General features: G+C 37.3%; 1 protein-coding gene across 1 annotated transcript; it reads left to right on the top strand.

The window, feature by feature from the left end:
• LOC110623452 (putative pentatricopeptide repeat-containing protein At4g17915) lies at positions 1-27,813 on the top strand. The gene is made up of 2 exons (XM_021768405.2): positions 1-2,108; positions 27,436-27,813. The coding sequence occupies exon 1, from the start codon at positions 387-389 to the stop codon at positions 1,758-1,760; it is 1,374 nt and encodes a 457-aa protein (XP_021624097.1). The 5' UTR covers positions 1-386; the 3' UTR covers positions 1,761-2,108; positions 27,436-27,813.

Raw genomic sequence — 27,813 nt, 5'->3', positions numbered from 1 at the left:
GCTAGGCTAATGGGACTTATGTAAACTGGGGAATCGTGGCCTCGGGACTAAGAGTAAGACCTGTTTTAACTGAAAAACTTATGGTCGGTCAAAATATAAATGCCACTCTTGGGAGCTTTGCTGGAGTGAATTCAGTTGGTACTCCCCCGGCAAACCCCGAAAGAACGCTCTATCCACGAGCACAGCTGCGGCTCTTTCCTTTCTGTTCTGGACGTGTCTAGGGTTTATCAGCTCATTTAATTTAACACCAATTGCTCAAGTCGAAGGAGGACGAAAAAGATTCAGAATTCCTTCCAGCTTCCTCTGGTTTTCTCCATTTTTGGTATGCACTTACTTCTGTTCTTCTTAAAATTGGAGGGGTTCAAAGAAATTTATCCACAGACAGAATGGTTAGTAAATTGTCCACTAGATTATTAAACATATGCATAGCATCATATTGCAAAGTGAGGCAGTTAGATAGAGCAGAATCTATCATTTGTGATGCTATAAGATTAGGAGTGCTTCCTAATACAGTTACTTATAATACACTTATTGATGGCTACTCTCGCCTTGTTAGTTTTGAAGCTGCTTATTCTCTTCTCCATAGAATGAGCGAAGCCAGTATAAACCCAACTGTTATTACCTACAATTCTCTTATTGCTGGTGCAACTAGAAATTGCTTAGTGTTGAAATCCCTTGAGTTGTTTGACGAAATGCTTCAAAGGGGAATAGCTCCTGATATTTGGAGTTTTAATACTTTGATGCATTGCTTTTTTAAGGTAGGAAAACCAGAGGAAGCATATCAGGTTTTCAGGGATATTATTCACCATGATTTATCCCCATGTCCAGCTACTTTTAATATTATGATTAATGGTCTTTGCAAGAATGGTTATATGAGTAATGCACTTATGCTTTTTAGGAGTTTACAGCGTCATGGCTTTGTTCCTCAATTAATCACTTATAATATTCTTATTAATGAGTTGTGTAAAGCGGGGAGATTGAAAGCTGCAAGTAGAATGCTCAAAGAGCTGGCAGCATCTGGTTATGTGCCAAACTGCATAACTTATACCACAATTATGAAATGCTGTTTTAGATCCAGGCGGTTTGAACAAGGGCTTGAGATATGGCAAGAGATGTGCGATAAGGGTTATACTTTTGATGGTTTTGCATATTGCACCATTGCTGGTGCTTTAATCAAGTGTGGTAGGATTAATGAGGCTACTTGTTATATGGATCAGATGAGGAGAAATGGTATTGAGCATGATTTAGCATCTTATAATACACTAATACATATGTATTGTAAAGAAGGTAAATTGGAAGCTGCATATGAATTGCTTGACGAAATAGAAGGTGTTGGCTTAGAATGTGATGAATATACACACACAATTTTGATAGATGGGTTGTGTAAAATAGGTAACATTGAGGGGGCACAGCGACATATTAAGCATATGAATGTGATGGGTTTCAGTTCGCCTTCAGTTGCTTTAAATTGTGTGGTTGATGGGTTGGGCAAAGCTGGTAAGATTGATCATGCCTTGCAAATGTTTGAATCAATGGAGACAAGGGACTCCTTTACCTACTCTTCCTTGGTCCACAATCTTTGCAATGCTAGAAGATATCGATGTGCATCCAAACTCTTGCTATCTTGTTTAAACAATGGCATGAAAATACTCCGATCAGCTCAACGGGCTGTTATAAATGGTCTTGGTCATTCTGGTTTTCATAAAGAAGCAAGGCAACTTAAGTTGAAAATTCGATTGGCTCGTATGGTGCACTGTTGATGTCTCTATGACCCATTTGATGCAATCTGGAAGTTTTAACTGATGGAATTCAATTCATCTAGTGACCATTTTTTTTGTATTGAGACTTACAGACGGCAACGTGTAAATGTGAGATTTATGCTAGTAGCTCTTGTTGTGTTTGGACATGGATTGGTGGTCCAGAATCCATGTTAATGAAAAATGACAACCAGTATTTCATTCATACACATTTAGGTTATGTTTTCAATGCTGGATATAGATTTGGATTTGGATTTCCATTGGTTGGAGAACTCTGCTTTCAGTGAGCCTCTGCATGAAATATTCTCCCCAGAGTGAACTTATTGCAGTTCCTAATGTTGATGAATCACGGTAAACTTCTTTTTCTATATCAACTCTGGTTGTTGTACTTCAATTTCAATTGTGGACAAACCTCTTAACATGGTTACGTTAAACATGAGTACATACTTTATTTTAGAAGGCATTATTTTTATCTTTTTATTTAATGAAAGGAAAGGAAATAATTCATAATTCATTCTTTAATACATAATTTAGTCGTCGTTGGATGCAATTATAGGAAATCAGAATATATGAACTCTGCCATTTCTAAAGCTTCAGTATTTTATTTTAATTTAGTTAATGCAGTATGTTTTCTTAAAACATGATATCTATTCATGCATTCAAGTGAATACACTTTTCTTCTAAACTTTTTCTTTGGTGTCCGGAACTTCCATTGTCTTCTCTCTCTCACTCTAAATACATATACATGGAAGAAATATATGCTGCTTTTATGAGTTGCACACAGGGAGGCATACACATGATGTTGGAACTAGATAGTATAAAATGCCTGGAGAATATTTTTGTCACAGACAGAGATATTTAAGAATAGAAGAAGAAATTAGAGAGATTTAGATGGATTTGGGGAAAAAGGATAGAGATAAGAGAGTGAGAAAGAGAGAGAGTAAGAGAGAATTAGGGAGGAAATATGGAGATTCAAATTCATTCAAGTTCTCGATTGATAACAAACTCCCTTCTAGCTCCCTTTTATGCTTTCGTTCATCGAAATAAATTAGGGAGGAAATATGGAGATTCAAATTCATTCAAGTTCTCGATTGATAACAAACTCCCTTCTAGCTCCCTTTTAGCTTTCGTTCAACAAAATAACAAAGTATCACTTTATGTTTCCCACCTTTCTAGAACAATCTGATTATTTCTTCCCAAAACTACCCTTATTCCTAAATTTCTTTCTCTTATATGTAATAATACCGCTCCCATTAGCGCATTCTTGTCCGCAAGAATGTGAGAATTGAGGAAACTGTGCTGTAATAAAACTTTGGTCTTCCCAAGTAGCATCATCGTCTGGAAAATTGAGCCATTTAATCAAGCCTTGGACAACCTGCTGCTCCCGTGTAGTCACAGTTCTTGTCTCCTTAACCCTTTTAGGGAGGACAGTGGAAGTATCCTCCAACATTACTAGAAGGTCTTGCAATGGAACAATATTGTCACCCAACTTCTTTAACATTGATCCATGGAACACAGGATGAATAGTTGCATGAGCAAGAAGTTGCAATTTATAGGCTACAGTTGCAATCTTCTCAATGACTTGAAATGACCCATAAACCTTAGTTGACAGCTTCAAGGAATGTCTCATAGCCATTGTTGCTTGCTTATAAGGTTGCAACCTTAAGTACACCCAATCCCCAACTACAAATTCTCTCACTTCTGTGCTTATCGGCCTGATGTTTCATCCTGTGCTGTGCTGCTTGCAATTTTCTTCAAGTAACTTCTGTAAGTGACTTCTGTGCACTAGAAATTCTTCCACCTTTCCCACTGAAGTCACACCCAAGGAAATTATTGAAGAAGGATTAGGACAACATCCATATAGTGCTTCAAATGGGACATCTTGATGGAAGAGTGATAAGAAGAATTGTACCACCACTTAGTATGTGGCAAGCAATCAACCCAGAAAGTAGTTTTCATGTGAGACATGCAACGGAGGTAATTTTCCACACGTCGATTCACTCTATCTGTTTGACCATTAGATTGAGGATGGTAGGCAAAGGAAAAAGCTAAAGACACCCCCAACTTCTTAAAAAGCTCCTTCTAGAATAAACTAGTAAGACCTTTATCCCTGGTAGACACCATTGTTTGGGGAGCTACATGCAATTTATAAACATTGTCAAGGAACACTTTGGCCACAGTAGAGGCAGCGAATGGGTGAGAAGCATATTTAGTGAATCGACAAAACACTACCAAGATAGTGCCCTTCCCTCTGGATTTGGGTAAATGCTCAATGAAATCCAGAGAGATATGTTGCCAGACTTGCTGTGGAATAGGCAGAGGCTGTAAAAGTCCTAGTGTGGCACAAGTTTCTCCTTTGCATTTGGCACAAGTATCACAACACTTGATGAATTGCATAACATTCACCCCAAGCCAGAAAAAATGTCTCTTTAGCCATAAGTTACATGAATCCTAGAATGTCCACCCAATATTGAAGCATGATAGAGCTCTAATAATTTCTGTTCGAGAGATGTGACGCGGAACTCTATGGCACAAGTCTCAAACCCACACGCACAAGTAGATATGGACTCCAAAGATTTGATAAACCCACCTCCTATGGCACCCCACACTTAAAGAAGCTGAAACACCAATGATCGAAGGATTTATATGAGAATCTGACAAACGCCACAACAAATAGTTGATAAGTAAGCCAAGATTCCTGGTGCAATTGATGATAGTAAATCCTCACTCTCACTCAAAGCAATACACGCCAAAGGCATGAGAAGAATTCTGAAATTTTGATTAAAAGCTGCCTCTTACAATTGTTTCTTATCCTTATATAGTAAGGAGAAAAACAAATAAAACCCTAAGACACTCTTCTTGGACCTGACTTAAACACGTAAGGCCCAAGCCCAATCACACACTAAAATAACACATAAGTACTAAAACATAAGCCCAAAACATGGCCCAACACTCTAAAACTTAAAAGATAAAGTATGGCCAGAATACAAGCCCAAACAAAGCTAAAATAAAACAAATGTTAAATAATAAAAATATAGCAAGCCCATCATAACAAAGCTGAATCTTCACAAAAGCCTTACTTGATCTTCACTTTAGGCTTCCCTTTGTGTAGTTTTAGCCCATAGGTTTGATTAGGCTCCCTAAGCCTATGATTGCAAGTGTTGCACCAAATCTGTTCCATATGAGTTGAAGCATGCCCCAAATATATATGGATCATATGAATATGATTTTGAACTCCTTTTAGATCCATTTGAATGACATAAGTTTGCTCCACACCATTGTTAGAAATTTGCCCTATTGGATCCGTATCAAGATGTGTGTAGGGCAACAAATATTTTGTCCTCATACAACAATATCCATTCTGCAATTTATACCCTGGAGCAGCATTAGGATCTTTTGCAAGGATTTTTTGCAATTCAGAAGCTCTACTGTCCTCCTCATAGCTCTCTATAATACTATTCATCCATGCGGGAGCTTTGGATGAATGAGTTAAATGTGGAGCATGCAACATATCAGCTTCCTGACTAGGTTTGCGGGAAAGTGCATCCGCCACCTTATTTTCCACTCATTTCCTGTACTGAATTTTATAATCCAGCCCCAATAACTTTGCAATTCTCTTGTGTTGAAGATTAGTATGCAATCTCTGCTCTAATAAAAATTTTATTCTTTCATGGTCCGTTTTAATATAGAACAACTCTTGTTCAAGGTATTGCCTCCATTTTGAGATAGTAAAAGTGATTGCTAAAGGTTCCTTCTCATAGACAATTAAGCTCTGACTCCTCGGACCAAAAGCCTTAGAAATAAAAGCTATGGAGTGATTTTTCTGCTGTAGGAATGCTCCCATTCCCAAATTGCTAGCATCGGTTTCTACAACGAATGGCTTACTGAAATCAGGAAGGGCAAGCACAGGAGCCTTTGTCATAATGTCTTTTAATTGAAAGAAGGCTTGTTGAGCAGTGTTGTACTGTTAGAAGGAATCCTTCTTCAATAGATCAATCTAGGGCTTGCTGATGACTCCATAATTCTTAATGAACTTCCTGTAATAGCCTGTTAGCCCAAGAAAGCTTCTTAATTCTTGGACTGAGGATAGAACTGACCAAGAAGCCATGGTTGCCACCTTCCTAGGGTCAGTAGAAACTCCTTGAGCAGAAATAAGATTCCTCATATAGTCTATCTTAGCCTTGGCAAAAGAACATTTAGAGAATTTGGCATAGAGATGATGTTGTTGAAAAATCTGAAATACCAACTTCAAATTTTGTAGGTGAGAATCCATGTTAGGACTATAAACCAGAACATCATCAAAGAGCACAAGCACAAATTTTCTCAAATAGGGCTGAAAGATTTGATTCATGAGAGCTTGAAATGTGGCTGGAGTATTTGTGAGCCCAAAAGGGCATGACAGTGAATTCAAAGTGCCCGTGATGGGTCTTGAAGGCTGTCTTATGAATGTCACCCTCCTTCATTCTGATCTGATGATAACTTGCTCTCAGATCCAGCTTGAGAACACTTTAGCCCCATTCAACTCATCTAATAAATCATCAATAATGGGAATTGGGAACTTATCCTTCACTGTATTGTCCTTTAGTCTTCTGTAATCAATGCAAAACCTCCAAAACCTTCAGCTTCCATCCTTTTTCTTTACTAATAAGATAGGGGAAGAGTAAGGGCTTGTACTAGGTTAAATAGTCCCTGAACTCAGCATCTCGGATACCAGCTTTTTAATCTCTGCCTTCTAGAAATGTGGGTACCTGTAAGACCTGATATTAACAGCGTGCATCCCAAGCAGTAAGGGAATTGCATGATCATGGCTCCTAGGAGGAGGTAATCCTTGTGGTTCCTCAAATATAGCTTTAAACTTTGCTAGTAAGTGCTGCATTCTGTCATCTTCTTCTCCTGCCGTGGAATAATCCTTCCATTCCTCTTCAACAAGATCTGCTAATTTCACACAGAACAGAGGGTTTGAAAATCTGTTACATTCTTGTGTAACAACTGCTCTACTCCTTCACAGCTCTTTAGTGGAGAATCACATTCATTCAGGCCTTGTAGCACTATTGCTCCTCCTTTGATGCTGAGCATTACTTTGAAACCATCAAAATCAAACAGGATTAGATTGAATGTTCTGAGCCAATGCACTCCGAGAATCATGTCATAGCTGTCCAATTCCAACAATCTCAAACCAGTACTGAAGGAATGGCCTTGCACTTGCCAACCAAATTGCTAACATTTATGGCTGCAGGTCATCTTTCTTCCTTCTGCTACTATGACCATTGCTTGAGGAATCTCAATCAACTTTGTCTTCAATTCCTTTGCGATTTTTTATCTAAAACGCTATTAGTGCTACCCGTATCAATCAGAATAACCAACTTCCTATCCTTATGTCTGCCTAGCACCTTTTAATAGTTTCATAACCCTGGCTATCTTCCACTGCATTAACAGATAATATGGGCCCTTCTTGTGTTTCCGGCTCTACCACCTCTTTATCCTCCCCTCCCTCAATTGGCCCCTCTACCTGCATAGTTGGATGGTTTATTAATTGTTCTGGTCTTGCATTGATGCCCTGGAAAAATCTCTCACCACAGGGTCTTAGGTTGGGTTTAGTAGTGATAGGATTTGATGTCGATGGTTTATTAATTGAGGTACTTGAATTTGTGATTGGGGAAGGATTAGTGGTGGCAACTATGGAAGGAACATTGCTAGGCTTGGTATTGGAATTGTATTTGAGTAGGTCTTGTTTTGGGTGGAGGATTTATTTCCTTTGGTATAATCTAACTTCTCTTATAATCTAGCTATTTTCACAGCTTGAGTCAAGGTGGTGGGTTTCAACATACGAACCATAAATCTGATTTCATCCTTAAGGCCTCCTATGAAGGTAGATAGAAAATAGGCTTCTCTTAAATCTACCAAAAGCCATTCCATTCTAATCCTCAACTCTTCAAACTGATCCTCATAGTCTGCTACCCCTTCCTCTTGCCTTAGCCTCATCATTTCTTCCACAGTATCCTCAAGATCCTCATCCTCGAATCTAGTGCTAAAGGCCATCTCGAATTCTTCCCAAGATTGCACCTAGCCTCGATTCCAATTGTGGAATCAGGCATCAGCCTTGTTCATTAAGAATAGGCTTGCAATATCCACCTTATGATATTGAGGAACTTTATAGACTTCAAAATACTTGACACATTTTCGGATCCAGGGTCTAGGATCCTTTCCATCACGGGTTACTAGCTCAATTTTTGTTAACAGATTGTTATCAAGTGCAGGATTAAGAAAATTATTGGAAGTATTACCAAAGGTGCTCGCGGTTGCTGGAGGTGTGGGTAATAGGCGTTTAAAGGAGCCTGATCCATTAATTTTCAATCTCAGCTGACCAACTCCTCTCCATTTGCCAATTGTTTCCCAATCGCCTTCATAACAGTCCGCATAAAAGCTTGCAGATCTCCTTTTAGGGCCTCATTATCATTTGTGGATCTCTGCAGACCTTCCTTAACCTCCTTCAACTCTCCATCAAATTTGTCTGCCTATTTCTGCATCCCTTCTTGTAACTTCGTCATTTTTCTACCAATTCAGCAAACTTCATCTCGGAACTTGCTATTATGGATCGAGTAGTCATTGCGATATATTCAGCCCTTGAACGGCTTTGATACCAATTTGTCACAGATAGAGATTTAAGACTAGAAGAAGGAATTAGGGAGATTTAGATGGATTTGGGGAAAAAGGAAAGAGATAAGAGAGTGAGAAAGAGAGAGTAAGAGAGAATTAGGGAGGAAATGTGGAGATTCAAATTCATTCAAATTCTCGATTGATAACAACTCCCTTCTAGCTCCCTTTTATGCTTTCGTCCAACAAAATAACAAACTATTGCTTTCTGTTTCTTGCCTTTCTAGAACAATCTGATTATTTCTTCCCAAAATTAGCCTTATTCCTAAATCTCTTTCTCTTATATGTAAGAATTTCCTTGTCAGAGTATCACACTCGTGGGCTTGACATCACATTTTGTCCAAAAAGACATTAGGTCCATAGGCATTTTCGACTTATTTTTGTCTAGTCCTTGCCTTTCTAGTGTGGTACTTTCCTGCTTTACACTTGCTATCCCAACAATCCTCCTTAAATGTGACCCTCATCCACAGTTGAGTTGTTATGGCATCTCTGCTCCTACTTGCTGTGAATCTACTACCAAGCTTGTTTTCTTTTACACGAGTGTTTACAGGTGTCACTAAGAGCCCATATGCTAAACTAAGTTGTTAAGGTCCTTAGAAATGGATTGAGTTATGGTCTATTATTAGAATTTTTTGAAGACGAAAATTTCTTTTTGCAATCTATGGTTGCAATGGAATAGACTCCTTAGAGAGAACTTAAAAATCTCTTGAGTTGAAGTGCTAAAAAATTTTAGAAATTTTTCTCCTCATTCTTTTATTGAGTTGTTGCACTTGAATACAAGAGGGAGACATAACCGTCTCCTTAAAATAAGGAACCATTAAGCAACACGGAGGATCACCCTCCTAACACTAAGGAAAAGTAAAGCCTAACTTGCACTATCTGTATTATGGGTTAACCACTAAGAATATGGCTTAACTACTAACTACGTAACTCTTGAAAATAGGATTACCAACTTGCAAAAACTAACTTGCACTATTTGCTAACATTACTCTCCTCCTCCACTATGCACTTGTCCTTAAGCGCAAACTCAGGAAATTTCTAGGAACTGTTCAGTCAATAGTTGGTCCGTTGCAACATTTCCCGGGTCATCATATGCTAAATCCAACTAAAATAATTTCTTGCAATTATGTCCTCGAATAAAGGGTTCATCACAGTTAAAACAAAATCCTTTTCGTCGTTGTTCCTCCATCTCATCGTGGTTCAAGTACTTAATTATTCGGGTACCTTTTGCTTCTGTTGTTTGTTGAGATGAACGCTTGGTTGAAGGACTTGCGGCACATATGGACCAATTTTTCCATTCACAGAGTCTTGACATGCTCATGTCAATGACTAGGTCTATTGGTTAGTGAAGTTCCACCTCCATAGTGATGTATTGTTGCAACCCACTGAGATAAAGCTGTATTTTTTGATTATGGGTGAGGCTTCTAGCTTGAGAGACAACAACCTCAAATTGGGTTTGGTAGTCAGCAACCATTAGTGTCTGCTTTAATTTTGCTAGCTCTCCCAATTTGTTACTACGGATTGATGGCCCAAAATGGAGATTGCATTGGTGCTTGAACTCTTCTCAAGTCAAGTTAGGAAAATCCTGCTTTAATTGCAAGAACTACAATTGAGTTGTACCTTCCAAATGAAAAGAAGCTAGATTGATCTTTTTTTTTCTGCAGAGGTCTGTTGGTGTCGAAAGATTCAGCCATCCTAATGGATCTTCTCAACCATTGAAATGAGGAAATCTAATTTGGTGAATTTTGGAACAATCATACATTGCCCGAATTATCTGAACCCCGCTGATCTTACTACTTCCTTGCCTCTGGATGAGTGAGAGTGGTTGCTTTCCTCTGTCACAGGTGTTGGGTGATAAGAGATTTCAACTTAGCACTTAATTCTTCTTGGCCCTTGTTGGCAGCTTGCTCTTCCAAGAACAAGGCAAGAATTCAATCAAGATGTTGTTGGATTGAGTTACCCATAACCCCCGATTTTGATAACAAAATGTTAAGGTCCTTGAAAATGGATTGAGTTATGGGTCTATTGTTTTTAAAGACGAAATTTTATTTTTTCAACCTATGGTTACAATGGAACAGGGTCTTTAGAGAGAACATGAAAATCTCTCGAGTTAAAGTACTCAAAAACTTCAAAAATTTTTTTCCTTGTTCTTTTATTGAGTTGCTGCATTTAGATATAAGAGGAAGACATAATCATCTCCTAAAAATAATGAACCTTTAAGCAATATGGAGGATCACCCACCTAACATTGTAGAAAAGTAAAAACTAACTTACCATCTCCTAAAAACAAGGAATCTTTAAGCAACATGGAGGATCACCGACCTAACACTAAGGAAAAGTAAAAGCTAACTTGCACTATCTACATTATGGGTTAACCACTATAACTAAATGACTCTTGAAAATAGGACTACTAACTTGCAAAAACTAACTTTCACTATCTGCTAACACTAGTCTTGGTGATCCACACCAAGGTCTCAATATTGTTCTCTTGAGTGAATCTACCACCATAGTTATCCTTTTTATTGGGGTAACCAAGAGGCCATGTACTGAACCAAGTCCAATGCTGAGTCACAGGAAGCTCTCAATATATTTTTGTTGAGTGTTTATGGAGACATCAATAATTCATCTACTCAATAAGCCCACTGTTAGCCTACCACCTAAGCCATATGTCTACCACCAATTGATTTATGGCTGAATATATGCTTACACTATTATACTAGTTGAAAATAACTCATTAAACACTTGAACTAAAATCATAACTTATTTAACATTTGAACTTATGAAAATCATAACAATCAAACATAAGTTCGCCATATTATCAATGATTTATCTGAAAAAAGTTAAAATTAATCCCACATTATTAATTGCACTTTGAAGAATTTTGGGAAAATTTTGAGTATTTTTGTATTTCACTCTTAATCTTTACAATTGGTCTACATGACTATTTATACACAAAGAATCATATCTAAACAGGAAATCAGATTATGGTAGATCTTGTTGTTAAGCCCTTTAGTAAACACATCTGCAAGTTGCCCCGTAGAAGTCACATGAACTAGGCTCAAGACACCGTCTGTTAATTTTTCTTTAATGAAGTGCCGATCAATTTCAATGTGCTTGGTTCGGTCATGTTGGACTGGATTTTGTGCTATACTTATAGCAGCTTTATTGTCACAATACAAAGTTATCTTGTCTCTCTCGGACAATCTCAACTCTTCCAATAACTTCTGCAACCATAAGAGTTCACATACTCCTTGGGCCATTGCTCTGTATTCAGCTTCCGCACTTGACCGAGCAACAACACTTTGTTTTTTGCTCCTCCAGGTGACAAAGTTCCCCCCCACAACTGTGCAGTAGCTAGAGGTGGATCTCCTGTCATCGAGAGATCCTGCCTAATCTGCATCTGTAAAAGTTTCAATTCGGAGGTGACCATGTTTGGAGTAAAGAAGCCCTTTCCCTGGCGCAGCCTTTAGGTATCTCAAGATGCGAAGTACAGCTTGCATATGAGTCTCGCGAGAGTCATGCATGAATTAGCTGACTAAGCTAACAGCATAGACTATATCCGGTCGAGTGTGTGAGAGATAAATCAACCTTCCTACCAATCTCTGATATCTTCCAATATCCACGGACTCACCAGTTCCTGCTTTCAGCTTGTGATTACTTTCAATGGGAGATTCTGCTGGTTTACACCCCATCATACCAGTTTCTTCCAAAAGATCCAGAATGTACTTTCTTTGGGAGATGAAAATTCCTTTTTCTGATCTAGCCACCTCGATACCTAGAAAATATTGCAGTTTTCCCAGATCTTTGATTTCAAATTCCTGGGCCAATAACCTCTTTAGTTGAGCCATTTCCTCTTTGTCATCACCTGTCACCACTATATCATCAACATACACAATAAGAAGGGTGATCTTACCCTTATGATGTTTAATAAACAGAGTGTGATCAGTATTGCTTTGTTGGTAACCAAAGGACATCATGGCTCTGCTAAACCTGTCAAACCAAGCTCTGGGAGATTGTTTTAGCCCATACAAAGCCTTTTTTAACCTGCACACCTTTCCTTGTGTCTTCTCATCAGTGAACCCAGGAGGAATTTCCATGAACACTTCTTCCTCTAAATCTCCATGGAGGAAAGCATTCTTCACATCAAACTGTTGCAAGTCCCGGTCCAAGTTGGCTGCGCAAGATAACAAAACTCTGATTGAGTTCATTTTTGCAACTGGGGCAAATGTCTCTTGGTAATCCACTCCATAGGTTTGGGTGAATCCTTTAGCAACCAATCTGGCCTTAAACCGTTCAATTGTGCCATCAGCTTTGTGTTTCACTGTGAACACCCATTTACAGCCAACGAGTTTCTTCTCAGGTGGGAGAGTGACAAGCTCCCAAGTCTCATTTTTAGCCAATGCTTTCATCTCTTCAATCATTGCTTTCTTCCATTTAGGATCTGCAAGAGCTTTCTTCCAATCCTGTGGAATAGACACAGAGGAAATAGACAAGGCAAAGGCTCTATAGGAAGGAGATAAAGATTCATAAGAAACAAAGTTAGAAATAGGGTGTTTAGTGCAAGATCTGACCCCTTTTCTTTGTGCAATAGGTTTATCTAAGTCATTGAAACATTCAAGAGTTGTGGGTAACTCACCAGAAGAAAGAGTTGTGGGTAACTCACCAGGAGAAGATTCTTGACTCTGAGTAGACTGCATAATGGCTTCTTCTGCCTTATTTCTCCTTGAATACCTTCTCAAATCTGGCTTGTTCAAACGACCAGCTCTCTCTCCCTGATTGGACATCTCCCCCTGTCTACTAGAACTCAAACTTTCTAGTTGAACCATATCATTCAGAATCACAGAATTCGGGATCACCTCTTCTTGCTCATTATTCTCCCCCTGAAGAGGTGAGTGGGTGGTACTGAAGTAGGGTTCAGTTTCTCGGAAGGTAACATCCATACTAACGAAGTATTTCCTAGAGGGAGGATGATAACACTTGTATCCCTTCTGTGTTGGAGAATACCCAACAAACACACATTTAAGGGCCTTGGGATCCAGTTTTCCTGCCGTCCTAGTATGGACAAAGCAAACACACCCAAATACTTTTAGTGGAACAACGTATGAATTCTTTCCTTGTAGAACCGTCAAAGGACTCATAAAGTCAAGGGTCTTGAGAGGCATTTTATTGATAAGATAAGCAGATGCAAGAATTGCATCTCCTCAATATGTTTTGGGTAGATTCATGGTGAACATAAGAGATCGAGCTACCTGCAATAGATGTCTATTTTTCCTCTCAGCAACGCCATTTTGAGCACTAGTATAAGGACAACTAGTCTGGTGTATTATCCCATTACTCTCCAAATAAGCAGAAAAGCTACTATCCATGTATTCTTTTCCATTGTCAGTTCTCAAAATTTTCACCTTAGTATCAAATTGAGTACAAACCATCTTATGAAAGGATTGAAAACAAGAAAAGACATCACTTTTAGCTTTAATCAAATAGACCCAAGTCATTCGAGTGCAACAATCAATAAAGGTGACAAACCATCGATTACCAGATAAGGAGACCGTTTGAGTAGGCCCCCAAACATCAGAATGAATAGTTGCAAAAGGAATTTGACTTTTATTATGACTCAAAGGATAGGATGTTCTAGTGTGTTTAGCATACTCACAAGCATCACAAAATAAAGAGCCAAACTGGGTTTTAGCAAACAAATCAGGATAAAGTTTTTCTAAGACAAAAAATGATGGATGCCCTAACCGCCGGTGCCACTGTATTATTTCCCGATTGACATCCTTATTTTCTCCAAAACAGGCTTGAGATATCGAAGAAGCCGGATCACCCTCCAACATGTATAAGCCATCATGCAGCCTACCATTGCCAATCATCTTTCCTGTGCGAAGATCCTGAATAACACAATGATCAGGAAAGAATTCAATTTTACAGTTAAGAGCATTGGTGATAGCATTGACAAATAAAAGGTTGATAGGAAAGTGGGGAACATGAAGGACAGATGATAATTTAATGTTGGATGTGCAAATAACAGAACCTGTTCCGGATATGGGAGTAAAAGAGCCATCAGCAATTTTGACACTATCTTTGGTTAGAGAAGGAGAATAATTGAGAAAGCCTTTATAAGAGCCTGTCATATGTCTATTCGCACCAGAATCGATAATCCATGGAACATTATTAAAAGAGGAAGCATTACCTGACTTTACAAAGTTAGATGTGGCACCAGAGGATGAAGAGGTGTCAATATGAGACAAGAGGCGCTTGAGACTCTGAAGTTCATTAGGGGAAAGGAACTCAGTCGTTGTTGTCTCCTTAAAGGGCTCCTCCACAGTTTCTGCTAACTTAGCTTGATTTCTAGAGGTACCTCGTTTTCCTCCACGACCTCTAGTGGGACGACCATGTAACTTCCAACAAGTCTCTTTGGTATGCCTCGGTTTCCCACAATAGTCACAGTGTAAGTGATCTTTCTCAGAAGTAGGAGGCTGTGGTGTGCTCAAACTGGTAGTCAACCTAGCCTTTTCAACTGGTGCAGTATGGAGCATAGCATGTCGACGACTTTCCTCTTGTTGAACATGGGCATGGGCCTCTTTTAGAGAAGGAAAAGGATTTCTTCCCAACACTTGGACCTGAATTGGATCATATTCGTTATTCAACCCTGCAAGAAAATCATAGACCCGCTCCTTTTCAATCATTTTTCGAAATTTGACTGCATCTCCAGTGCAGTCTGCGTGGAAGTCTTGATAGTAATCAAGCTCCTGCCATAAGCCACATAACTTAGAATAAAATTGAGAGATAGTCATTTCTCCTTGCTTAGTACCATGAATTTTATTCCGAATATCATAAATTTGGGCATCATTCCCAATCTTGGAATAAGTTAAGGACAAAGCTTTTCATATTTTTGCAGCAGTATCAATTAACAAATAGGACTTAGAGATATGAGGTTGCATAGAGTTTAGTAACCATGTCATAACAAGACAATTATCCGAGTCCCATTGAGGGAAATCTGGATCACTCTCATCAGGTTGCTTTTTATTACCAGTGACATAACCCTGCAGTCCTCTAGCCTTGATAAACAACAAACAAGACCTTGACCAAGCAAGATAATTGGTTCCATCAAGTTTTATAGGACTAATTTGCAAGGAAGGATTATCAGAGTTAGGAATCGAGACCCTTTTACCTTCTGCCATAGTAAAGATTTATGAACAGTGAAAGAATAGGAGGTACCCAAGGTTGTACACACAAGAAAGCCCAATTGATTCACCAAAAGACCGGGTAACAGCACGGGAGGGCCGGAAAGATGGTTGGAATCGTCGCCGGAGTGATCGGAGCGGCGAAATAGTGATAGACGATGGATCACGCGCCGGGAAGCGACGGGTCATGCGCCGGGAAGGGGTGGCGCGTGAGCCTCACGCGCAGGCTTTTCCGACGTCGGAGTTGGTCGATCGGCCGGCGGCAGTCCGGCAGTTCTCCTGGTGCCGGCGGTGAGAGAATAAGAGGCTCCTAGATGGGTTAGTACCAAAAATGGTAGATCTAGGGTTTTGAAACCCTAAAAATGAAAAATTGAATTTGGACCCAAAAAATCAGGAAAAGCTCTGATACCATGAAGAATTTTGGAAAAATTTTGAGTATTTTTGTATTTCACTCTTAATCTTTACAATCGGTCTACATGACTATTTATACACAGAGAATTATATCTAAACAGCAAGCAAATAATTAAATAATAATTACAGAGATAATTAAGGATCCTAATCAGATCAAATCAAATCTCTAGAATCAGCTAGGATTAGTTAAATAAGTCAACACACTTTAAATATTATTTACTGTGTTCTGAATTTTAATAAATTCAAAAAGTTAGACGAGAGTAATTCTATCATTTTATGAAAGTTTAGAGTGCAATCAACAAAATTTAGAATGCAATCAATAATTTAGAGTGCAATCAACAAAATTTAGAATGCAATCAATAATATGTATGATTAATTTTTTACTTTGCTTCGATAAATCATTAACAATGTGGCTAACTTGTGATTAATTGTTATGATTTTTATTAGTTCAATTCTTTTACAATTTTAGTTTAGGGATTTAATAGGTTAATCCAAACTAGTACTGGGTGTAAGTATGTTGGCCATTGAATTATCCTAAAATACTTGCTTTGGTAAGAAAATGTGGAATGGGTAATAATGACATCACAATACTTGCAATTCAGCCAGTATCTACAGCATTTTAGAAAATAAGCTGAATCTGGCACCAAAAGCATACCTACAGGTAACACTAGGTGCACATATATATAATCTTTTTGATCCTCATGGAGGAAATAGTGGTGTAAATATATCTTTTATAAGCCACCAGTCCTCTCTTTTATATATTTATAATTTAAAATTGCAGCAGGTTATACGTGTTCATTATATATATATTAAGTGGGAAATCTATCAGTTTTTTTAGTCATCCGTCTCTATAGGTTAGAGAATGGGTGTGGTGTGAATTCAATTCGATAAAAGATCAAAAAGAAAGAATTCGATGGCACATATTCCCACTTCATTTCTTTAGTGATAGTAAGCTAAATGATACCTTTTTTCCTTTTTTTTTTCAAAATATATATTCTGCTCATATATCATCTCTCTCTCATTTTTTTTTTCTTCTTTTCTAATTTCATTGTTGAATTACAATTCTTTAGAAGTTGTTGCCATTTCTTGATTTTGATGTGTAAGATAACTAGTGTTGTTTCTGCTGGAGAATGTAAACTTTTAAAATGCAATGAGTCTTATGGTTATCTTGACTGAATCTTTCCAACAAGGTATGCAATTTCTAATTTTTCACTTGTCTATTTTGTATCGCCCATATGCTCATCATTTGCTTTGTCAAGACTTTGCATTAAATTACTGTTGTCCGTAGACAAGTGACCAAGAGGGGTGAATAGGTTACTTTACCAATTTTTCAGCCCAAGCTTTAATGAAAAATTATGACTATTGATTCTGAGTCTAAAAGAGTGATAGCTTGAAACAGATATTTTAAAAAATTTCTTAAAGGATTTTGAGAAACAGCTAAACACAGATGAACGCCTACTAAACATATGCAGTAAAATAGAACAGAAATTAAATTAGCAAGCTAATTTTATTATATTCTCATAAGCACATATTTCAGACTAATAATAAAAGCTAGAAGTAAAGAGATTAGGGATAAGAAAATCAAACATAGAAGATTCGGCAAACACAGCCTACATCCACTCTTCCAAGGTCCTTCCTTGAGTCTTCACTTCACTAAACCTCTTTTGCCCGCCAAGAGAGCAGCTTTACATACACCAGCAAGCTTTCAAGGTGCTTGTAGACTTTTACAAGTTTGATTCACCACTCAAATTTCCATCTAAGCTTCAATAGGTGCTTAAAACCTTTACTAAGTGAATACACACATTTGATCAACCTTGTATAGGTTTTGATTCAGAAAGAAACTCTCTCAACAACTCTAAGCAATTATAACAGAATGCTATTAAGATGAGAGAGAAGATTTGCCAATGAAGATAAAAATTAACACAAGGGTTTCGAATGTTCTAAGAAAATCAGTACTTTCATTACTCATTTATGAAATAGATTCAATCTCTTAAATATATGTCTGAAAGAATTTTTCTTTCTTAGCTACAGAGGTAGTCCAACGGTAATAAATTTAAAAATACTAGCCGTTAAAATATTGAGATTCATGCAGATTGAAATTAGTTAGCTAAAATAAACATAGAGAAAAATTAGATACCAAAATTTAAACTATTTCTAAAATTAGATGCTTTCTAAAAAATTTTAATCAGTTAAAACATTAACTTTGCTTTTTGAAATCAAATTTATTTAAATAGAATGAAAAAAAATTATTATTGGCATATCAATTCACTCACTCTTTTACAATGAATTTCTAAAGATTCCTTTTTTCACTTTTTCTTCCTTTGATCCATCTTGTGTTGCCATGAGAGTCTTCTTCCTTTTCGATGTAGAGAATTCCTTTATTTCTTCAATGTTTTCTAGATACTCTACTTTTGATACTGAAGATGGTTAGATAAACATAATTCATTAAATTTTGGTATCATCAAAATCAAACTCTTTCAAAACTTATGGGGCCAATAATCTCCTTTGATGATGATAAAACTTAATGATTTTCAACTGAAAATAAAACAAATATGCAATATGATTGAGCAAGAGCTATCAAAGCTCCCCCTAAGCATATGCACAGAGTATTTATATACATTCAATATCAAATTAATAGTATATTCATCATGTAAGCATAGAAATAGAGTCAGTGTCATAACCAAAATAACAAAACAGATATTGATAAACAGAACACACAATAGAACTTGAATATGATCAAATTTCTCCCCCTTTTTGTTGTCATTAGCAAAAAAGGAAATAGGAGTAAAAAAATATTCAAAATGATCACGTAGAAAAAATAAAGAAATTATTCCAAAAGCAGTTTTAAAAAAAAAGGTAAGAGATTAGATGTCCATTGGTTTATCTTTGCTACTAGATTCATCAGGTTTTGCAATATTTGCTTTCAATCCATATCTCCCGGTTCTTTTTTAGTGAAACTTTTGAGGATTCATCACCCTCTGAGCTCAAAGAGGTGCTATTTGTTGGGTCAAATTTGCTTTCATCCTTAGATGTATTTTTAAAAACTTGGACAGGATCAATATCCGATTAAGAAGGTGGATTGCTCGATTGAGGCTTAGGGAGAATTGGATGCACAGATTTTCAGACAGTAAGCTTTGAGAATTTTCTCACTGGAATTGGAACAGCAGTATCATCAGACGATTTTGGAGCAGAAGATGTAGGTGCTTGTTCACCTGATTTTTCAATATTCATAGGCTCTTTGGATGAGGTAGGTTGTTTTTCAGCTGATTTTTCTTTGGGTGAGGCCATAGGTAAAGGTTGCATTGTGTTTAGTGGAGATAGTTAGGTAAAAGACTCATCAGTTGTGGGTTGCTGTGATTGAGTATATGATCTTGCTAACCAAACGAACCAGAGAACTCAAAATTTAAACTTGACCCATCAAATCCATCTAAAAATTAATCTTTTAAGAATTATATCCACCTTTCTTTCAATTTGTTCAATTCTATAAGACACAAGCACCAAAGACCATCTCTATCTTGAGCTATTGCCTGTTGCAACTTTGAAGTATCATTCAAGACACTGTTCACCATCTTTAAAGCCTTTTGAACATTCTTCATAATCTTATATGTATCTTTTGGTACTTCAATTTTCTCACCGATATTAGTTTTCATTTCCTCATAGCATCATTGCCTCAACAGATCCGTATCTTGCATAGTTTCATTATATACTTCCTATGCACTAGAACTGGTAGCGACACCTACTTTAACAAACTTGATTGGTGTATCCTTTGGCATCTTCTTTCCAAACAAAAGCTGAATCTTGCATATCTGATCTTCAAAAGAATTCTTAAGAATACATCTATGAGAAGATTGCCATACAAGATGATTCTTACTTTGGTGTTCAAAAAGTTGAAAGTTAATTTAACCAAAGAAAAAAAAAGGTGCTCAAATTCTGGTAATTAAGGAAACATATGCTGGGAGAGAGGAGAAAAAATGAAAGAAAGAGGATAGAAAAAGGAAAAGAAAGAGTGAGAACAGAGGACTCTATGTTTAGCTTTAGTTTTGAAAATTCAGTGGAAATGAAAACCAATATTGGTGAGAAAATTGAAGTATCAAAAGATACATTTAAGATGATGAAGAATATTCAAAAGGCTTTAAAGATGGTAAACAATGTCTTGAATGATACTTTAAAGCTGCAACAAGCAATAGCTCAAGATAGAGATTGTTCTTTGGTGCTTTTGTCTCATAGAATTGAACAGGTTGAAAGAAAGGTGGATATAATTCTTGAAAGATTATTTTCAAATGGATTTAATGGGTAAGGTTTAAATTTTGGGTTCTCTGGTTCGTTTGGTGTAGATTCCTCAGCAGGACCATCTACCCAACCACAACAACCCACAACCGATGAGCTTTTTACCCAACCATCTCCACTAAACACAATACAACCTTCACTCAAAGAAAAATCAGCTGAAAAACAACCTGCCTCAGCCAAAGAGCCTATGAATACTGAAAAATCAGGTGAATAAGCACCTACGTCTTTTGCACCAAAACTGTTTGATGATACTGCTGTTCCAGTTCCAGTGAGAAAAATTCTCAAAGCTTACTGCCCGAAAACCTGTGCATCCAATTTTCCCTAAGCCTCAATCGAGCAATCGATCTTCTCAATCGGATATTGATTCTGTCCAAGTTTTTAAAAATACATCTGAGGATGAAAGCAAATCTGACTCAACAGATAGCACCTCTTTGAACTTAGAGAGTGATGAATCCCCAAAAGTTCCATCGAGAAAAAGCGGGAGACATGGATTGAAAAGAAAGATTGCAAAAATTGGTGAATCTGATAGCAAAGATAAACTAATAGACATCTAATCTCTTACCTTCTTTTTTTTTTTAAAAATTGCTTTTAGAACAATTTCTTTATATTTTTTACATGATCAATTTGAACAAATTTTTTTTACTCCTGTTTCCTTTTATGCTGATGACAAAAATGGGGAGAAATTTGGTCATGTTCAAGTTCTACTGTGTGTTCAGTTTGTCAATCTCTATTTTGTTATTTTGGTTATGATACTTGATTATGTTTCTATGCTTACACGATGAATATATTGTTGATTTGATATTGAATGTATATAAATACTCTATGCATATGCTTAGGGGAGCTTTGATAGCTCTTGCACCATCACAATACATATTTGTTTTATTTTCTGTTGAAAATCATTAAGTTTTGTTATCTTATGGGACCTGTTGAGATGCTTTCTGTAAATAGTCTAGATTTGTAGTGATTGTGTAAATAATTAGGGATATAATTGTATGATATGATTAGGCTATAATTAGGGAATCAATTTATTTTTTTACCTAGTACGTATTCTTGTAAGTAGTATATATACCTCAATTGGCTTGAGGGGAATTATCAAGCATTTTTCTCTCAAAGCTTATGCTTTCCTCTTCTTCTTTTCATTATCATTTTCATGGTATTAGAACCAAGAAACTTGGTTCAGCCGTGAGTGGCAGATCTGCCGCCTTGCTTTGGAGACTTTCTGGAAATCAGTTGGTCTCACCACTTAGACCATCTTTCTCGTTGGCTTCTGATTGGCGATCCGGTGAAGCGTCGCCACCAAAACCGGCCCCATGCGCCTCCGCGCGCCGCTCATGCCATCTGTCTTCAGTACACGCGTCGACATGCGAACTGTTCTTCGGCGACCTTTTCACGCCTGCAACCCTTCCTCCAGCATCGCCCGACGCTGGCAACTCCAGCCTAATAGGTTCGATCACTTGTCCAGCCCGTCTTCACACGTCTCTTGTGAATAGTAGCTTCGGATTTACTGTTCACAGGCACAATCCTCCTTTTTTTGGCAGATTCAAGTCCCTATTCAGTCCCCTGTTGTTCGAGAATCTCTCTCGACATGTCTGAGAAACATAACACTCTTAATACAAGTTTTAAGTCCCTTAAACCTTTCTTTTTAATTGCTACGGTGAAGTTGCAAGGAAGTAATAATTATGTGTTTTGGGCTGCATCAATAGAATTATGATTTTTAGGACAAGGGTATGATGATCATTTAGCAAAAGGTGCCACTGATATCACTGCCACTGATAAAACCAACTGGGTTAAGAATGATGCTCAACTATATAGTCTTCTATGGCATTCATTAGATCCAAAATTGCTTGCTTTGTTTCAATCTTGCAAAACTTGTTGTAAGGTTTGGATTAAGGCCAAAACATTGTATACTAATGACATACAACGCATCTATAAGGTTGTGTCAGATATAGTTCACTTACAACAGAATTATTAGGATATGGTTAGTTACTTAGGTCAAGTAGAAACTTTGAAAGATGAATTTAATTCTCTTATGCCTTTTATGCCTTTTAATGATGATGTTGATGTGCAAGAAGAATAACGAGATAAATTTTTTATGGTTTTGGTATTAATTGGGTTGCGATCTGACCTTTGTTCTGTGAAAGATCAAATTTTGACTGGTTCAGTTATTCCAACTTTAGAAGATGTGTTAGCTAGGCTCTTATGTATTTCCCTTATTAAGAGTGGACAGATAAGAAATCCTCAGTTTTGGCTATGCAGCAAGGGAATCAAGGACAAGGAGGAAATCACAAAGGTAAAGGAAAAAAGTTTCATTGTTCCTATTGTGATAAGAAAGGTAAACACATGGGATGCATGTTGGACATTGCATGGCCGACCACCACAACCCAATCAACCCGATAATACTGGCAAGTCAGTAGTTCATCTTGCCCAATCTAACGAAGAAGGCCTGCTTCCATAACCTACTAATAAATCTCAAGAACTAGATTTAATCGCTTTAACTGGAGAAGACTAAAGAATACTTGCAGTTCTAAATAGCTAAGCAACATCCTCCATCTTCCAGCATTGCTCACTCCGGTAATTCCTTTGTTTGTCTAACTAAGTCTTCGCCTGTTAGTCTATGGATCCTAGACTCTGGTGTTTCTGATCACATCTCTGGTAATCACAATCTTTTCTCTACTCTTGTTTCACCTTCCACACCATCTAAAGTCACCTTAGCTAATGGTTCACAAACTCAAGTTAAAGGAATGGGAAAAGTACAACTCCTTCCTTCTATTCCCTTAACTACTGTCTTGTTCACTCCTGAATATTCATATAATTTAATCTCCATTAGCAAATTAACCAAAAATCTTGATTGTTTAGTAATTTTTACTGCTAGTTCTATTGTGATGCAGGACCGGAGTATTGGGAGAATGATTGGAACAGGATCTGAGCCACAAGGATTGTACCACCTCTCCACCTCTCCAATTGCTTTTGTTTCTACCACTTCCGCTGAGCTTATTCATAACCGTTTGGGACATCTTAGTCTTCTCAAATTGCAGAAAATTGTCCCTAGTTTTTCTTCTTTGTCTTCTTTAGCATGTGAGTCATGTTAACTTGGGAAACAAACTCGGGTTTTTTTTCCCAAGCGAGTCCATAACAGGGCCACCTTGATGTTCGACATTGTTCATTCAGACATTTGGGGTCTAAGTTGTGTCAGTACAACTTTGGGATTTCAGTATTTTATTACTTTTATTGATGATTATTCTCGTTGCACTTGGCTTTTTTTAATGAATAATCACTTTTGAGTTATTTTCCATTTTTCAAAAATTTTATGCTGAGATACATAACCAATTTGGTGGTCGCATTAAGGTTTTACGTAGTGATAATGCATGAGAATATCTTTCTTCTTCTTTTTCTCATTTCTTGTCTACTCAGGGTATTACTTACCAGACTTCTTGTGTCCATACTCCTTAACAGAATGGTGTTACCGAGCGAAAAAATCAACATTCGATTGAAACTGCCACACCTTACTCATATATGATAATGTTTCGCTGTATTTTTGGGGCGAGGCGGTCCTTACTGCTTGCTACTTGATTAATCGTATGCCTGTCTTTGTTTTGCAGCATCAGAGTCCTCATTTGGTTCTCTTTCCTAACTAGACCTCCAACCAGTTGTCTCTGTGAGTTTTTGGATGTATATGTTTTGTTCATGATCATACCCATGGTAAAGACAAAATCCATCCCAAATCAATTAAATGTGTCTTTCTCGGCTATTCTTGGCTTCAAAAAGGTTACAAATGTTATAATCCCACTACTAACAGATATTTTATCTCTGCAGATGTCATCTTTTTTGAAACCTCCCCTTACTTTTCTTCTAGTTCAACGCACAAAACCTTTGTTCCTAGAGCTTTGCCTATATCTGCAACTCTTATATCTCCTTGAACTCAAGTTAGTCCATCTCCCACTCCTACACCACCTCTTCAGGTCTACACACGCGGCCTCATCCATCTGCTAATAACAATGATACTTCTTTCCCTAATGCAGGTACTTCTAATGACTCACATCCAGTTCCATCATCACCTACTTCGGTCATGTCTTCAGTAGCAACAACTACTCCTCTTGCTCTCTGAAAAGGTATTCGCTCTTCTCGAAATCCTTATTCCATTTATAATTTTGTGAGCTACCATCGTTTGTCTCTTTCCTATTATACTTTTGTTTCCATCGTATCTGTTGTTTCTATACCCAAGACAGTCAGAGAAGCATTGGATCATCCTGGTTGGTGTAATGCAATAGTTAAGGAGATGATTGCTCTTCATAATAATGGAATTTGGGAACTGGTATCTTTATCACCTGGCAAGTTTACTGTTGGTTGTCGCTGGGTTTACATTGTTAAGGTGGGATCTGATGATCGTCTTAAAGCTTGCCTTGTAGCTAAAGATTGCACAGATTTTTGGGATTGATTACAGTGATACTTTCTCTCTAGTAGCTAAAATAGCTTATGTTCGCCTCCTTATCTCATTGGTTGTAATTAATCACTAGACCTTTCATCAACTGGACATTAAAAATGCTTTTCTTCATGGTGAGCTCGCCGAAGAAGTTCATATGGAGTAACCTCCAGGGTTTGTTGCTCAGGGAGAGTCAGGCTTAGTATGTCATTTTCGATGCTCATTGTATGGTCTAAAACAGTGGTGACCTTTCATCAACTGGACATTAAAAATGCTTTTCTTCATGGTGAGCTCGCCGAAGAAGTTTATATGGAGTAACCTCCAGGGTTTGTTGCTTAGGGAGAGTCAGGCTTAGTATGTCATTTTCGATGCTCATTTTATGGTCTAAAACAGTCTCCAAGGGCATGGTTTGGACGATTCAACACTGTAGTTCAACAGTTTGGAATGTCTCAAAGTAATTTTGATCATTCCGTATTTTTTTGTCATAATGGCGATAGATGCATGTACTTGGTGGTCTATGTTGATGATATTGTCATTATAGGAAATGATCATGATGGAATCTCTTAGCTTAAGCAACATTTGTTCAGTCATTTCCAAACTAAAGACTTGGGAAAATTGAAGTATTTCTTGAGGATTGAAGTAGCACAGTCTAAAACAAGTTTTGCAATTTCTCAACGAAAATATGCTTTTGATATATTGGAAGAAATAGGCATGTTAGACAGTAGACACGTGGATACTTCCATGAATCCAAATGTCAAACTGGTTCCTAAACAGGGGGAGTCACTTAAAGATCCTGTTAGATACAAAAGATTAGTTGGCAAGTTCAATTATCTCATTATCTCTCGACCAAATATTTTTTTTTTTCTGTAAGTGTAGTTAGTCAATTTCTTCAAACCCCATACAGTAGTCATTAGGATGCAGTCATTCGATTTCTTAGATATATCAAAGGAGCTCTAGGATAGAGTCTACTCTACGAGGATAAGGGTCACTCACAAATTGTTGGCTATTCTGATGCAGATTGGACAGGTTCCCCTTCAGATAGACGATTTACTTTGGGATATTGTACTATAGTTGGAGGGAATCTTATATCCTGGAAAAGTAAAAAACAGGATGTGGAAGCTGATATGTGATAATCAAGTTGCCCTTCATATTGCATCAAATCTAATATTTCATGAGAGGACAAAGTATATAGAGGTGGATTGCCATTTTACTAAGCAAAAGATTGAGTCGAGATGCATTTCTACTAACTTTGTCAACTTAAATGATCAACTAGTTGATGTTTTCATAAAATCTCTTCGGAGTTCACGAATCGAGTATATTTGTAACAATGGTGGAGCATATGACATGTACACTCTAGCTTCAAGGGGAGTGTTGAGATACTTTCTGTAAATAGCCTAGATTTGTAGTGATTGTGTAAATAATTAGGGATATGATTGTGTGATATGATTAGACTATAATTAGGGAATCAATTTATTTTCTTACCTAGTATGTATTCTCGTAAGTAGTATATATACCCCAATTGGCTTGAGGGGAATTATCAAGCATTTTTCTCTCAAAGTTTCTGCTTCCCTTTTCTTCTTTTCATCATCGTTTTTAGGACCAACAATTTCCTTATATCGTTCTTTCATAAATAGGAACAATTGGTGGGTCTAAGCACTCACTCCAGTTCAAAGGTGGGTAAAAGTGCAAGTGAGCCATGCCTCAGCCCCATACATTGTGATGTTGCTAGATCTATTTAGGAATATCCATGGGGCAAGGCAAGGACAAGCGATTATGCTCTCCATCCTCATTCTTGGCCCCACCCAGTAGGTTAAAAATCCCCATATGCCCATATTGATACCCTTTTCCAATTTTGATTATATTAAAAAATATCCATACAAATATGTTACTATATTATTTTTCAAAAATTAAAATAATGTGCATAATTAAAAGAAAGATAATGAACTACATATCTGTATTTGTTTGGTCCCTTCACCTATTATTGTGGTGTGCTTGATGGCATTGTATGTTGAGGCAGAGCCTTGAACTAGGGTAGCCATGCCATGCCACATACTTGACTTGCCGCATGCTGTGCCAGCCCAACGCTGTTTATTCTTTCATTTGTTAAATAATTTTTTGCGGTTTTCTTAATTGTTAGGTAGGTTGAAAATGATGCAAGCCTTGGTTTAATATGCCGGCAAGGCTCAGGATAGGACTGTTGGGACCAAAAGATTAATTACCTTGACATTCGCTTTCCAGTTATAAAAAATATGATTGAGACCATGTGAAAGTGAGGAATGGAGCTGATCAAATTTGTCGTTGAAGATAAAATTTGATGTAGTATTGGAATTTGATTGAACCTGTAATATTTGGGAATTATATTCGTTATTATATCTAATAATTTCCTTCATGTAAAACATCAAATGTAGAGATGAAAAAAGTATTCCTACAAATCTAAGTCTAAATATCTAAACCAAGTTCTCACCTTGCAAATCATTTCATTATTTTCCCTTGTGTCCAAGTGCCTAGCCAGCATCTAATTGACATTGAATTGCTTGTCTCCTTGAATCTCTACATGCTTGCAGTCTGCCATATTTGGCTCAGTGTGGATGCAACATGTATTTTGCCTGATAACAATTATAAGTTTAATGTCTTGTACTTTCCTCTAGATCTTGTCTGCATATTTCCTTAATTTCTTCTATGGTAACCTTTTTCCAATAATCTAAGCCACTCTTTCTGTGCAGGATTACAACCCAAATTTGTTTGAATCTGGTCTGCAGCCTCCGTACCGGTGGAATCCTTCCTCATCAATGAAGTTCAAGATGTAAACTGGTGATACAAGAATTTGCCAATCAAGATGCAAGAATACTGGTTCATACATGTTCTCTACTTGTCAACATATTGGTGAGACAGTTTTCTGAATCAACATTAATTAAGGTATGCAGATAAGGTAATGGGGAAACCACAGGGAAAGAGCATATGTCAGATAGATACACACCACTGTAATAATGTATAATAGTAAATTAGTGATAATAATCTTAGCTTACAATTTGTAGTGACACTGTTGCCTGTTCTCCTGTCAATCCTTTAATGGCTAAATACATCTTTATACTCTTGTGTTA

The sequence above is a fragment of the Manihot esculenta genome, chromosome 9, assembly GCF_001659605.2.
Source record: "Manihot esculenta cultivar AM560-2 chromosome 9, M.esculenta_v8, whole genome shotgun sequence".
NCBI classification, from domain to species: domain Eukaryota; kingdom Viridiplantae; phylum Streptophyta; class Magnoliopsida; order Malpighiales; family Euphorbiaceae; genus Manihot; species Manihot esculenta.
This window is presented reverse-complemented; position numbering and strand designations above follow the sequence as displayed.

Coding starts and splice junctions, on each gene's coding strand:
- LOC110623452 (XM_021768405.2), top strand. CDS start 387: ATGGTTAGTAAATTGTCCACTAGATTATTAAACATATGCATAGCATCA.